The following is a 16,405-nucleotide window of genomic DNA, read 5'->3' as shown; positions in this document are numbered from 1 at the left end:
GGAGTCAAAATGGGGAGACAGAGAGAAAGGGGGGATGACATGCAGTAAAGGTCGACGGGTCGGAATCGAACCTGTGACCACTGCAACAAGGCCTGAGGCAATACGGTACGCGCTCTATCCACTACACCACCAGAGCACCCCAGAGAAGTATTATTTTGAGGTACTTTACTACTTATCCTAAGGCGTTTAAATGCTTAAAATGTAGTATTGGTTACTTTTAACTTAAGTAACGTAAGGATCTGAGTACTTGTTCCAAACACTGCAGTGCATCCACTACCCAAACTTAAACCTTTTAAGCTTCATCTACAGCATCCACTGACCCAGACAGCAACACATCTGTAGAAAGATTTCAAAGATGAGAGGGCCCTTAAAACGGGGAAAACGTCAGAAGACCAAATATGCCGATCTCCTTTGGAAAAGTCATACTACCCTCAAATCCCTTCGTAACCTGAGAGTAATAATGGCATTTTAATATCCCTTTTTGCTGTTGAGGAGTCTGTCAGGCAGAAACGTTCGGAACAGCACAGCAGTATAATCTGATGTGTATTTAACTGTAATCTTCTTGACATCCTATAGTCTCACCACAGTTTGTTCCCTTGCCTCTTTGAACTGCACATGATTTCTTCTGCTAAAATCTTTTGTTCACCTCCTCACCCAGCAAACATCCTCCTGCCTATGAAAAACATCTACCATAAGGCTCATTTAAACTCCATCTCCGCTCTGGTTAGGATCTGCTATAGTCAGCAGCCATTAAACTGCTGAGGTAAGCTTCCTTATATCCTCCTCTACTACAGTCGTTTCTCAAAAAGCTAAGAGTCCATTAGCTACTCTGAAAACTATGGGGAGGTTAAAGGAATAGTTCAACATTTTGGGGAAATATACATATTCTCTTTCATGCGGAGAGTAAGATTGAAACATGGATAGGGCCTACCACTCCAATGTCTCTGGTGCTGTAGCTGGAGCAGTCCAGTTAGTTTGGCATAAATACTGGAAAAAGGGGGAAACAGCTAGGCTGGGTCTGTTTAAATGTAAGAAAATCATTCTACCACTTGATAATACGCATATAACATCCCATTAGTTAAATGCATACAAAAAAACATTACAATTTCTTTTGCATTTTACAGTGGTTATGTTATGTGTTGGACTATAGTCACAGACTCCAGGAAGTAACTGCTCCCACACAAGAAAAAGTCAGTCCAATTATTCCTTGAAAAACATACATTTCATTTGAACACTTTGATTTACGTTCAGATTTAACAACAATGACATAATATGTTTATTAGTTTCTGGTAAACAGCTCTTTCCCCTGGTTTCCCGTAATTTTGCTAAACTAAGCGTATCAGCTACTAGGCATAGCTTTATACCGTACCAAATTTAGAATGGTATCAAGCTACCTCTTGGCTTTAAAGTGAATGAGCGTTTTTCATTTGAAATGTCAAACTATTCCTTTGCAGAGATGATTAGACCTTTCTGTTTACCCTCATCAGGGATGGACACACATGAAGGATGCAGGAACCAAGGGAAAAAACAAAGCTGCAGGTGTCTGTAGAATAATATTGTCCCAAACAGTCGACTGTGAGGACAGTCATTTATCAGGCAGAACATTGTACTTTAAGGGTGAAACTAAGATTTCAGAAACATCCTCCTTGTCTCTTATGTAATATGCTTGTGTAACTTTACTCTGTTGTCTATTAAGGAGTTATTTCCAACATCCTTAGGACTGTTACTCATCTTGCCCTTTCTTCTTCTAATTTTAGTGTTTATCCCCTTTTTCTTTTTAGAGTTTTAAAGCTGGACCAGCTGATAGACAAAAAAGAAATGCCGACCAACATCAAGCGGTTCATGTCGGAGGCCTGTTCCTATACCAGCCTTCACCAGTATTTATGTTTACGTACGGCCGGCTGCCCTAGTGTTCCCCTTTCAACTACTAAGTTCTATTTTGCTTTGGCTGCATGGGTGTCACGCCAGTCACCCCCTCCTCACCCCCAACCATGACACAGTACTTCTGGTTGGCTGATAACTTCCAGATGCTCTCTAGAAAGACTGCTCAGTACAGTGTAGGGTTACCAGAATTTAGTTGTGGGTGTGTGCATGTGTGTGTGTGTGTGTGTGCGTGTGTGTGTGTGTGTGTGTGTGTGTGTGTGTGTGCGTGTGCGCGTGCCAGCGTGGGTGTGAGTGTGTGTGTGTGTGTGTGTGTGTCACAGAATATGCAACAAAATGTGATAATCTCTGCTATTCTTTTTTTGGCAGAATATGTGGAAGTCAAATGATGTATGCAAATAAGAAGAGACTTTCACGTGCTAATGCAACTGAACACGAGCATAGTCCATAGTCCATAGTTTTAGTGTGATTCTTCCAAGTGTATGTGTTGGTATAATATATACATCATTAACTGTTGAGAGAAGCTCCACTGAGAGAATAAGAATGATATAGTTTGCATTTCTCATGGTTCATTCATGGTGTTTTTCTCAACCACTTTGCCTTTTCTATCTTCTCATCGTAAATAATTACTTTATACAATGAGTCATTTAATATTGTGGCGGGAACTGGACCAGACTACTAAAGTAAAGGTTACACAAAGCAAATTATTAATTTATATAATTAATAATTTAATTAAAACTTCTTGCTGAATTGAGTAGTAAATATTCCATCGTACAGACCTAGGAACAAAATAAAATAGAAAAGCATCATATAGAGTCAAACTGCATGAAACAGAATAGAAAATAATACAACACAAAACAACCTGATAAGAAAATAACAATGAAGAATAGAATAAAATATACATTAAAGAAGAATAGAATAGAATAGAAAGAAATAGAATAGAATTAGAATAGGGACATTACTAGGCTCTGTGTGTCTAGCAGGAGGTCAGATAAGTGGCTCTCGCAGGACGGCTGTGATGGAGAGGGATCCGCTGGACTGCACAGACTGTCTTTCCACACCTGTTCAACACAAACACAACAGCCATTACACACAGGGATAGAAAAAAGTGATTTGGTAAAAGGCTGGAGGTATACATGGAGCCTGGGTGTCTTTCTGTCTGTCTCACCGTGTCTCCAGAGGGGAGGATGGTGTAGCTGGCGTGCGGCTCCAGAGGCCTCGGCTGAGTTTCACTGTGGGAACGGAGCGATGGCGGCTGCCTCTTGTCTGACCCGCACATCTGCTTCTCCACTTTTGCGGCTCCTCCTCTGGCTTCAGGGTTCAGCTTGCGGAGGGGATTGGTGAGCCATTTCTTGAGGGCGCTGACGGGGTGCTGCGGTCCCCCAGGAGAGGAGTGTGAGCTGGGGCTGGAGCTGCCTGAGGCCTGGTGGGCCACAGAGCCCACTGATGGGGTCATGCTGCCGTCACTGGCCGCCGCAGAGTACGAATCTGCTGCAGGGAGAGACAGAGAGAGAGAGAAGCAAGGGGAAAAAAGATTGGGTTAATGTGCAGCGGCTAATTGTGGGGTACATGCTCTCAGGTCAGATACTGCAGACAGATTTCTGTCCAAAAATGTTGTTCAATTTCCTGTGTTAAGCCTTAACTGTAACTTTAGTAGCTGCAGCTACTGTACCTATCAATCCTAAACACACACAAACGCACGCACGCACACACACACACGCACGCACGCACGCACGCACGCACGCACGCGCACACACACACACACACACACACACACACACACACACACACACACACACACACACACACACACACACACACACACACACACACACACACACACACACACACACACACACACACACACACACACAGACCCGTTCTCATGAGAAAGGACAAATGAATTCAAATGATATACTGCAGCTTTGCCGCATGCCACATGTAGTTGTTGTTCATTGTCTAAAAATGAAAATCTATTTAAACAAAAGATGTGGAGACATCAACCAAAGGTCAATACATATTCTACAAAAAAAGTACTGTAGAGTAATTATAGCTGTCATATAATAAAACAAAGCAACTACTTATAATAAGAAGTGTGACTCATAAGTCGATATAAATGTACTTGAGTAAATATACTTATTTATGTATTTAGTTACTTCCTTAGGTTGAATCATGAATATCAGTGGCTTAAGTATCTCCACTGGAACATAATGACACTTCAAATTGTTATTTAATCCTGTAATCTTTGTAAGTATGGTGGTGAACACAAACCCTCATTTATCTCAGCCACAACCGGGACTTTTACCAAAGGACTGCCTTTTAAAATACAATTTACTGGCTGAATGAAGCATTTAAAAAGGACTCAAACAGGAATATTTTTTCTCTCCAGCCCTCAGTAAACTATGTGACATAAAGTCAGTCACAACTGAAGCCATCATGCCTGCACTGATCTGCCCTCATTCTTTCTACACAACCCAAGAGCTGACACCCTTTTACACCACAGCTGGGATTTGTTTTCCAGCTTTAAGTCTCTTGACTATGGAAACTGCTGGTACCTAATCCTCAAGCACACTGTTTTAATCAAGCACCCTAACATTAACATTTCACTCTGTTCTGCTGACTGGAGCAAAGTGGAATCTCTCATGAGCCCCATTTTGTCGTTTTGGATTCTTCCCAAAGGCCACTTTTCCCTGTCAGCACATTTATGTAAGCTGTAATCATAATAACACGCTTTCAAGAAGGCAGTGGAAATCTGGGTCAGCCATTTTGCCAAAACTGCCTGATACTGCGATTAAACAAGAACAACCATACTGATGACTCTTTTATTTCATGGGAACTATAAATAAATCAGAAAATGGATTGAATACAAAAATACCAACAAAAAAAAACACAAAAATTGTGATCAGGTGATAGGTGAGAAAGGTGATCATTTGTGATGGGTTTCTTTATACATGTTTACTAATCACGTTACAGAAATATGCTGGTACCCTGAGCGGACATTCAGACAAAAGTTCAGTCTCTTACAAAACAAGAAAGACCATGTAAGTAAGGCCGGATTTAAATAAGACTGTAATTAAACTAATTAATCGCCCTGCACTTCAATCATGCAGCGAGCGACAAACTCATTTCTATAATGGGATGATTAAGAGGGAAGGGAGGAAGGTCAATCATGTCTGTCTGTCTGTCTGTCTGTCTGTCTGTGTGTGTGTGTGTGTGTGTGTGTGTGTGTGTGTGTATGTGTGTGTGTGCGTGCGTGCTCGCGCATGTGTGTGTGTGTGCGTGCGTGCTCGCGCATGTGTGTGTGTCTTCTGGTTCATCCTGGAGGTTTGAACCAGTAAATTGATGGGACAGTTTGCTTATGTTCAAAATGTATCTCTTATCAAAGATTAATTCTTCCAGTTTAGGGAGGCAAGGAAATATAAATACAGATTGAGAGTGAGAGAAAGACATTGTTCCCTGGGAAACAGGAATGTACAGCCATGCTAATGGTCCTAATGCTATCAGGGCACTGAGGGAAAAACTAACATTAGCATTCAAACATAAAAAATGTTAAAGTTCATCATCTGGAAGCCATGAATGTCTCTGAAAAAGTCCATTGCAATCCATCCAATAATTGTTGATATATTTCAATCCGAACCAAAGTGGCGGACCGGACATGTTTTTCCCTAGAGCCACACTGGCATTGTAGCGGAGCGGCTAAGTGCGGCAGCGGCAAATCTGTCTCACAACCCTGCTATTGTCTTTCTCCTGTATATGTCACTTTCAAAAGAAGTCACGTTACACTCAATATAACAAGTAGAAAACAAACATCCTTAGGTCCGTGAAGGAGCAGTTTCTCTTCTTCAAGCTCCCTCCTGATGCGTGAGCTCCATTTTTGCTTCAATCTAATTTTTTCATGTAGACTAGAAGAGTCCTATGACCTGTCTACTAGTGACCTTGTTGGACCACTACCAGGGCATGAACTGCAGTCCTTCTCCTGGATCTGAGCTTAGACATTCCATTAGAGCCCCCTTTCCAGGTCCCAAGTATAAGCGTTCCTATTGAGGCTGAGACGTGTGATACCCCAATAACTGGAGCACACCTTCTAGCCCCCGTTTATAAGACCACCCTGGGAGCTCAGTGGTAGCCCAGTGGTTACAGTGCATACCATGTTTACTGCAATGTTGCTAGTTTGACTCCAACCGGTGACCTTTGATGCATGTCTCGCCCCTTCTCTTTCCCCATGTTTTTCGATCTGCATCTGATCTCTCTCTATCTAATATAGGCGAAAATGCCCCAAAATATAACTTTAAACCCATGTATCCAGTCGGACATTTGACAAGCTGTTTCCTGATGTCCATTCGACATATAACAGGCGTGTCATAAACATAAATTGTCAGAACGGTTTTACCAAAATGTACTCTCTTACCACATTTAACACTGTGACCACAATAAGAACAAAACCAAGCCAATTCGACAGTATCAGCTAGTGCAAACATCCACAGATGCCCACATGAACACACATGCTGTATGTTATCACCCTGAGCAGAGACAGCCATCTGGTCTCCTTGTTTTTTTATCCATCAAGGTCGGGTCATTCAGGACGGCTAACAACCACCTCACCATCTGTTGAATACAGCGAGTGGATCTTTGCTGTAGGGTTTTTTCGACAAGTACATCAACGTTTTCTATGATCTGACCCTTAATGGTGCATATCGTCATTGTGACGTCAAAACCTCCCTGAGCTGAGCAACAAGCTTGTCCTGAGTGTTTGTGATGCTTATGTAATGTTTCATTTTCCCACAGAGCAACAGCTGGACCACCATCCAGACTGCAGGGAGTGTCCGCATGCAGTACTGGGTTGGCCTGCAGGCAATGCATGCATGCTGTGAATGCAACTTCATACAGACTCTATGGACATCCACAAACCCTATTTAACATTTTCTTATTTTGTAAAACTTCTGTACATGAACAGCAAATGTTAAAGACCAACATTGATTTTAAGAAAAATAAATGAAGAGCTTTTTTCACATATTACGGGGGCATATTGGTGTAACATGACATGACCTGTCATGGAGGTGTACAACACTAATTCTCTGCCGCGTATCGTCTGATGGATGGATTACAATTGGGTGGGGTCTGAATCTCTTGGCAACCCCATTGGCTCACACAACAAACCTATCACAATGGAAGGAGATAGCAGTAAACAGGACAAAGAAATCAGCGACAGTTCGTCTCTCTGACAGTAACCCTGTCTGTTGCATTGAGGCAGCGGAAGCTTAAACACCGTGGCCACGTTTTTGCACTATTTTATATACTCAATTATCATTTTTCTTATGTATGGTTCTAAAGACCAGGAGCTTGTATTCCAGTACAGCTGAAATTACACTCACTAATGATTATAAAGCTACAACAAAATAGTCCTCACAGTTTCTTTATGGACCATTAAAAAGGCAGTGAGTGATTACATGAGTGAAGGAGTTCATTTCTGACACACCTTTCATGCACCCATCCTACACATGCGGCAGGGGAGTACTTCATGTTAAAACAATCCAGTTTAAGCTCTGTCCTCTCACTGTTTCATTTCAGGTTCTTTGTCAGCAGAAATGTCCATTTCTCTGTTTAAGTAAAACTTTGTAGAGTGAGTCGATCAATAACGGACAATATGATGTAATGATGTGTACTATGTTCAATCTCTGCATCACAGTGGCAGGACACACAGCTGGGAATTAACCACCTGAACACTACTTTAAAACATATGTATATATTTAGACTTGGCTTTATAGTTGTGTTAAAGGGTATCAAAGGTAAACGTATATTTACAGTGATAAGTTTTTCCACAAAAGTAAATAAATTAAAACATTTCAGCTGCATAAAGAGAGCATTTATCTTATGTTCATAGTGTAAAAGTATTTAAGAACCTAATGTATATTACAATATAGGTTCTTAAATATGAGCACAATGTGCTCATCTGGATCTCCAAAGAGACAATGCTGCTTCCATGACCTACTTTACATCATGGAAGTCTCTCTCTCTCTCTCTCAAAGCAGATGGGTGGGAGACGGTTATCTGCATCTCCCCCCACTAAACCCCATACATGGTCATGGTCAGCAACAGCAGGAATTATTGAGATGCTGTTGAAGCGCCGTTTCAAACTGCACAAAGACACTTCACCAAGTCTAAGCAAAACAAAAGATAAACCAATTCTACGTGCCAGGCATCTATTTGTCTGCATTATGGGCTCTGATTACTGCTGCTGCCTTATTATTCTGTGCGTGCTTAAGAATGAAGTCATCATTATCGCAATCAAATCCTGTCATTTTCTAGGCTTAGACGGCCTGCTTCACTTCCTGTGGGAATACTACCAAGTCAAATACACCACATTTCAGCCACTTTCATGATATACATCCACTCAGTGCTGCAGAGGGTTGATGAAGTTCAACAATCTGGAAAAGTGACAGATTATTATCTTGATTAGAAACCCATGCGACACATGCACACACACACACACACACACACACACACACACACACACACACACACACACACACACACACACACACACACACACACACACACACACACACACACACACACACACACACACACACACATAAATGTTTCATCTTGTTTGATCCGCATTTCACTAATTGGCGATTTCATTCCTAAACAATGGAGACTTCTAACATTTATCTTTGATGTAACAATACAGTACAGTTTCTAACACACATAATGTGGCTGACACACACACACAAACAAAAGGCCTCTGAAAAAGGCTGCAGATTGTGGCTCAAGGTTACACCAGGATCCAATTAGCTGACCTCAGTCCCACTCCATATATTCATATGCTGCAGCCAACAGCTTTTACTCTAAAAAAGCACCTTCAACCACCCCGGCCTTCCTTCCATGTTAGTATATCTGCTTCCAACAGATTTTGCCACTGCTACTGCCAAAGCTTTCCATTGGCTGCGCAACATATAGGTAGCAAAGTAATATCAATCAGAGCTATTGCAGGCATTTGAAGATACATTTCATCCTGTATCTTCCCATATCAATGTCATGCTTGTGATTTGTCCACAGCTTTTGTTCTTTGCTCTCAACACGTATGACCTGAGCTGTTAATAGGACGATTGTATTTGCTACTAAACTAAGACTGGAACGCCTGTGATTAATATCTCATCACATCCCATTACATCCTGCATGTTGACAGCTGACCCAGTTAGAGTTTTTTTTACAGTGTAGCCGGACATGCACTCCTCGCGCCACCACTTCCTTTTTCCCACAGTGCTGCAGGCTGCTGGTGTGGGCTCCCACTCGTCTCTCATTGTGGTCAATTTTGTCTGCTGTCTACTCAATGTTCCCTCTGTGACGGTCTTGTTACGGTCAGAATTCAGATTTGAGCTTAGTAAGCAAGATGAGAATCAGTAATCACACTGAGGAGAATGGAAGTGAACACACCAGTTTCACCAGTCATTGTGTGGAGCTATTTTCCAATTTTTATTTGAGACTCTTGGTCTTTCGATTTTGAGTGCATGATATATTGATTTCAACGTTTCAGATTTTGTCATTCTTTCCCTCAAACTCTGCCCTCACGCTCAAATCTCAGCCTGATCGGATTCAGATTTACTCTGCTTCTGCTCAAACTGTATGTTTGTGCCCAAATATATTGTTGCTGGCACAGATCTTTTGCCAGTTCCACACTCGCACTACTTCTGTGCGCTGTCGAGTTGTCTCCACGCGTATTTCTGCTTTGAACACAGATTCTTTTTTGGGCCAATAAATCACAAAAAATCCACGAGCAGAAATATGTGTGAGGAAAAATATACGCCTACAGATTGAGCAGTAGCAGTGTAAATCTGAACGCGAGCAGGAGCAATTTGAGTATCAGGGCAGAGTTTGAGGGAAAATAATGACACATTCCGAACATGAAATCAACTAATCATGCTCTCAAGTCTAAAGGTCTTGAATAAAGATGGGGAAATAACTCATATCTTTGCGATCATACAGTAGGGATGTCTAGCCTTTGTTCAGGTTGCGACTGAAAATGATGTTGATCCAAAGCAACAGTTAATGTTGCGGGCCATAAAACCAAACCAATGTGTTGAAAGACGCATAGAAATCATAGAGTTCAGTGAAATTTCCCATCACCACTTATCTATGACTGATGTAAAATATACTGATTAAAGCAGCTCTAATCACTCATCATTATGCACCTTGCATTTGCAGCTTGGCCTGGCTATCTTGTATTCATTTCTCTGTTTTATCGTCTCGGTGTTTTTTTTAAATGATTTAGATCCTTTTAAAGTTTTAATCTATATTTACTGTTGGATGTTTTAACGACTTTAAATTGTCTTTACTACTACAAATAAACGTGCCAACGAGGAGTATCGGTATCTGCGGGATCCGGCTCCTGTAGGGACACAGAACCATGTCAGGGTCAAAGGAGGATTAGTCACTCAAAAATATTCCAAAAAAAAAAAAACACACAAGCACCAACTGCAAAGTGCCAATTGGCCTGAGGTACTGGACATTGTTTTGCTTGTTAGTCACCATGTTCAGTTCCTCACATACTGGTAGAGATTAGCTCACACACCGATGGTCTAAGGGACTTTTAGTCATGCCAGCGATGCATTATGTTTTGCGAGACAGTGAGTTTTTTTTGGCAAGACTTTAAGTAAATTTCCAGGAAAGTTTCCCAAACAATAACTTAATCTGGAGGTGTTTCTCTGCTTCTATAAAAAGCTACAGAACATGTGTGCCAAATGGAATTTAACACTCAATGTGAAGTTTCAACATGTTAAAGTATTATGATGGAAATCTTCAAGGGGAATCCGAGAGTGATCGGAAAGCTACAAAAACAAAAGGAAAAAGCAACAAACCACATAAGAACGCTTGAAAAAGAGGCTCTCCGGCAAAAAGTAGATGTTTTCTGTAATCACAAAATAGAAAGAAGAAACTAATAGCTTTGATGAAAAAAGACTAAGTGACTGCTATGCTTTATATAAACACTCACAGGCAAAAAAGCTATTTTTAGAAGGAAAGAAAGCACCTTGTATAACAGCGATAGTGGCATTTCAGCTCACAGCCGACGTGTATCCCAAAGAAAAGTGTAAGAAATCTACTGTCAAGCTTTACAAACAAAGGTGAGAAAGCAAGGCATCTCAAAACAAGGCTGTTTTAATTGAACACATTTCACACATCCATGTCTGTCAGAGCAGTGAGGCTCAAGGTAGAGCGCTACTGTAATCACTCCCCAAGTAACTGGAACAACAGAGGATTTAAGGGTCGGCCAGTAATGGAAAGTGTTTTTTTTTTAAGATATTTTTTTGGCATTTTTATGCTTTATTGATAGTGTAGAGACAGAGTTGAAATGGGGCAAAGAGGGGAGTGACATGCAGAGAACGACCGCGGGCTGGAATCGAACCCGGGTCCGCTGCTGGCCGAGGCCCATGGGGGGGACGCCCTACCAACTGAGCTAAGGGCGCCCCATGGAAAGTGTTTCTGTGTGCATGTGCATGTTTGAATGAGTGCTATGAGGCAGTGGCTGTTTTTGCACATGTAGAGATGAAGAAAAAACCCTTCCTACTTTTAGATGCTACCACACATGCATATCTATACCAGACAGCAAGCAATGTTGCTAAGGTGAAACTGAAACTATACGCAGGAACAAAGGGATAAAAAAAAGACTGTTTCTCTTGCTAATACTTGCTATTTTGAGTGCATTGAAGACATTGAAAAGTATAAAAATGCAGTGCAACATACAGTAGGCCTACTTTACCCGGGTGGTGCACTCAAAACGGTCAACAAGTTGAGTGTGGAACGACATGGAACAAACTTTATCCAACTAATAAAGCCTGTTTTGCTTATTAGGCAGATTTTGAAGAGACAGAGTTGATATGGGGCAAAGAAGGGAGGACATGCAGAGAAGCGTCCAAGGAAGGGCTGTACAGTGCGACAGTTTTGATCGCATTTGCTACTGAAATTGATCACGTGCGATGATGAATACAAGTAGGCCTACACTCGCACGAGTGCTAATGAGCAGATGCTGTCTGTTTGAGACACAGAGTGCTGCACAACACTGCTTAGAGGGCTCTACATTAACACTCTCCAAATTCGGGTAAATGTAGTCTTAGGCAAGTAAGTTATTGAGTCCACCCTCCACTTTGGCTGGTGAAAGATGTGTGCTCGGGACCTGTGCTTGTGCGGCGATTCTAGCGTCTAATACACTTCACCAATGGTAATAACCGGAAGGAGACGGCACGCAGTTAAGTTAGCGCGTGTGCAAACAGAACATTTCCTGTGCGCCTTCACATTAAAAGCATGTTACTAGCCAAACGTGAGTTGACTTTTTTGAAGCCGGTAAGAACAGGAAGTTCGCACTTCACAGCCCTGCAGTGCGCTAGCTTGAAAATCAACTGCTTCAGCTGCAGAGAGCAGTCAACAACAGTAGTCTATTTAAACAAAGTTTGAAATAACTGATAAGCCACTGAAGAACTACTCTTTACTTACCCTAAATTGTACCAATATGTATACTTATTTATTTAATAGGCTATATGTTTTAAAGTTATAGGTTTTAATTAACAGAAGGACATTTACCAAAAATGTTTATTATTATGAATATAATAATGATATGTATATACAAAAAATATATAGATATTAATTTTATGGGGAGAAATAATTCTGAATCAGCAAAAAATTGCAATTGGCAGGCAGGTTAGATTATTTTGTCTAAATTACAATCTGTGCACCCCTATTAATTGTTCTACAATTATTACTGCACACACTAGGATATGACATTAATTGAGAATTTCAAATGAGACCAAGATGACAGGCTAAAAGGTAATTAGAGCTAAATGCATGGGTTAAGGTTATGCAAGTTTTCGATCATACTTTGTGTGCTACTGAATTTTTTTTTGTGCTACTGATTTTTTTTGCTTGCTAGCACCAGTGCTACCACCTAAAAAAATAAGCGTACAGCCCTGGTCCAAGGGTCAGAATCAAACCGGGTCTGCTGCGATGAGGACTGAGCCTCTAGGGGGACGCTCTAACCACTACACCACAAGCGCCGCCCGTGGAGGGGGGGATGACAGGGGTCTTTCTTTTTTGGGGAGGAAAGGAATGTCGGGACAGTGACTCATTGACTCTTTCCATGACTCAAGTGATCAGCAGCACATTCTGAGACACAACAGAAATCCAGATGTGACTCAATACTGACTTTCTGATTTCTTTTTGGCTCTGGTTGGAGAATGGATGAATGAATCATGGCTACTCTTGTTGTACCTGTCAAGCATCCTTTTAAACACAGATTGTCCATTTACTGTAAATGAATCCTGAAAAATATATATAAATGCAAGTGTCTCTAAAAACAATGGGCTACTGCCACTGTTTCATCTTGGAGCAGACACAACTACCCAGTGTTTTGCTCTATATCTTATTCTATAATAGTAGAAGCAATGATCAACATACAGCTTGCCTCTATTTGTATCCTCAATCAAGGCAAAGTTCTCACCTGACACAAACACCAAGCACAGTGGTGAATCACTTTTCAACAAAGAATTGGTGTTCTAATTGTGACACAACTGTCTTACTGTTTTGAGCTTGGCTCAAAAAAATACAATATATACAACACAATGTGCACACACAGACCAACCAACCCCAAAAGAGCCGTTGTCAAGCATGCCGGTTCTGTATTGGATTTGTCAGTAAATATTGCTGAGCTAACACAGTAGCTAGATAGAAGAAGTAATACATGGGGGGTTGGGGGGGGGGGGGGGGGTACAAGGCATCATGATACAGATACATGATGCATTGTAACAATATTGTAACTGCACAATTTGACAACCAATGAACAACTGCAAACAAACACAAACATTAGGATGCTAGTATTGGAAGGACAGCTGGCAACCATATCTTATTTAAAATAGGAATAAAGAAATAGTGATATTGAATACTGATGCTGTGTGAGAGGGGACACGTAGTAGCAATGGCTGACACAAGTGAGAGATGGTCTATAAGCAGAAATGCTTTTTTCCAGCCATAACAGAGTGTGTTTCTTACAAAAAATGCAGGTAATATTTAAGATTCGTATGAAATCCATATTATTATCAGTGGACTATTTCATTAAATAGTTTGGTCACCGTCATGCAGAAATATTTGAAATATACAAAAGTGAATAATTGTTGTATAGGCAGTATGAAGAATGCATCTCCTATCACCAGATTTTTTTTTTTTTAGTTAAAATTTTTTTGCAACAATTTTAGGAATTTAAGAGTAACAAATCTACACACATGTATCATCATTAAAACTTAACTTCACAGTCAGAGAACTACAGCAAAAGTCCTCGTGAAGAAGCAGAGCATCTACGTACCTCTACCTCGGACAAAGCAGCAGCCACATTTGCTTAGCAGTTTTCTGAAGAGGTGTGGACACCCACACCCCCGCTGGTGATGACCCCCTCTCATGATGATCCTCTCCCGCTGCCGGACTCAGGACTATCAGAAGCAGGCATCATATGCTGGACGGACACACACAGCGGCAACATGCACACACACTATTCCTGCAGTAACACCCAAAAGAGATTGGGAGGAAAGGTTTACAAAGAGCCCCACAGGCATAGTCCAAAATCTGAGGGACGAAAAAATAGAAACGCTGTTCCTATCCCATGATTTAAAGAATAACCATAACCAGGGAGACGGCGCTCTCCTCCACTCTCCAGCCTCTGTGTGTGTGTGTGTGTGTGTGTGTGTGTGTGGTCAGATAGTGTGCAAAGATTATGAGAGGGACAGAAAGTGAGTGAGGGAGCAACAGAGGGGCAGGGGATAGGAGGGGCTGTGATGAGTGTGTGTGTGTGTGTGTGTGTGTGTGTGTGTGTGTGTGTGTTTGTGTGTGTGTGTGTGTGTGTGTGTGTGTGTGTGTGTGTGTGTGTGTGTGTGAGTGTGTGAGTGAGTGAGTGTATGTGTGTGTGTGGGGGGGGGGGAGCAGGGGGGAGGGTGGTAGCTAACAAGCTGCACCAGCATCTGTTTCCCAGTCTTTTCCCTCCCCTCCCCTTCTGCCCAACTCTCCTCTCTCTCTCTCTCTCTCTCCCTCCCTCTCTCTCTCTCTCTCCCTCTCTCTCCCTCCCTCTCTCTCTCTCGCTCTCTCTCTCTCCCTCTCTCTCTCCCTCTCCCTCTCTCTCTCTCTTCACCTCCCTTGTCAGCATTTCCTCTCAGTGGTCGCTCTGTGGCTCTGTGACTCTCAGTGTTTGTCTGATCAACAAAAGACGATCGGGCCTATAACTGCCTGCTCCTTTGTGTGGCTACAGGTACCAACGCATTTCCTCTGCTGTGAAGAAAACAACATGTGGAAATATCCGACACACAGCAAACCGGGCTGGCAGGATGATGGAGGCAGGCAGACCCATTTAATCTCAAAGCCAAGATTAGGCATTCATGGTTTGGATGATCTTCCGAACACAGCTGTCCAGGGTCGTGGCACATGTGTTTCAAGAGAGATTCATGCATAAACTCACAGCAACTCAAACATGGACAAAGTCAGCAAAGAAGAAAACGACAAAACAAAAACAGAAGAATTTGTCTCTGCTAATACGGCTACTGTTCCTATGTGACACACAAAACACAGGACGGGGTTGAACGGCACAACCACGGAATCTCGATCCACCAAGGACAGATTACACAGCTATAAAAATATCAGAATGCTGTTGCTCTCTTTGCCAGAGTTAAGCTTTTAAAAACTCTGCTGACGTGACGAGCTGTGTGAGCTGTAAAGCACTGATCTCTAGGATTATTGTATGTACATGCATTATGAACGTGAGCGTGCACGTGGCTTATTATTATTAGCCAATGTATAATCATCCGAACGAGATAGTTTGTGCTTTTTTTGTTATAAAAAGCTTCAATTCTTCCTTTGTGTGTGTGTGTGTTTGTTTGCATGCGTGTATGTGTGTGTGTGTGTGTGTGTGTGTGTGTGTGTGTGTGTGTGTGTGTGTGTGTGTGTGTGTGTGTGTGTGTGTGTGTGTGTGTGTGTGTGTGTGTGTGTTTCTTTCAGTCAAATCACCAGAGTGAATGCTCCCCACTACAGGTGATAAACAGTAGGACAACAGGTAATGCAACTGTGTTTTACCTTTGCGTCTTGCGGCCACACTGAGCTTCCTGGCCCACTTGAACTGCGTCGGCATGTCCTGGTTGTTTTCATCTGACAACAGTTTCTCCCGGCTGGTGTCTGAAATCTGACACAAAATGACAGAGGGTAAGAAAGGTAAAACACTTGGTCCTCTTTATACAGTAAGAAGCCTTTAGTTGCAGCTGTATTTGTATTTTGATAAGTAGGGCCTAACCAGAACAGAAGAAAAAAATTTAGCTAATTATACCACTTTTCTTCCCCCATTTCACCTCTCCCTCCTCCCCTCTGTCTTTCCTATTTTTGCTCCAGCTTAAGCGGTTTCTTATCTATTCTGAGGAATTTCTCTGACAGGGCTAAACTGATCGGGGGGGAGCACAGGACAACATCGAATCCGTTGAGGTCTGACACTGTCTGTACAATAAGTTTC

The 16,405-nt window shown here is 41.8% G+C and overlaps 1 protein-coding gene across 4 annotated transcripts in view; it reads right to left on the bottom strand.

Moving 5' to 3' along the window:
- arhgef25b (Rho guanine nucleotide exchange factor (GEF) 25b) overlaps positions 1-14,605 on the bottom strand; it is a 23,994-nt gene extending 9,389 nt beyond the window's left edge. For 3 of the 4 annotated variants that reach the window (XM_080026394.1, XM_080026397.1, XM_080026396.1), the window contains exons 1-3: positions 14,228-14,605; positions 3,050-3,372; positions 2,844-2,942 (exon numbers count right to left, since the gene is read on the bottom strand). In XM_080026394.1, the coding sequence (XP_079882520.1) occupies positions 2,844-2,942; positions 3,050-3,372; positions 14,228-14,321 (516 nt within the window). In that variant the 5' untranslated portion in view covers positions 14,322-14,605. The remainder of the gene's footprint in view (positions 1-2,843; positions 2,943-3,049; positions 3,373-14,227) is intronic. The other variant, XM_080026395.1, reaches the window with a different exon arrangement.
- Between the last annotated feature and the right edge of the window lie 1,800 nt (positions 14,606-16,405).

This window comes from Ammodytes marinus (genome assembly GCF_949987685.1).
Source record: "Ammodytes marinus genome assembly, chromosome: 4".
In the NCBI taxonomy this organism is placed as follows: Eukaryota; Metazoa; Chordata; class Actinopteri; order Uranoscopiformes; family Ammodytidae; genus Ammodytes; species Ammodytes marinus.
Note: the sequence above shows the minus strand (reverse complement) of the source record. Positions and strands in the feature narration are given on the sequence as shown.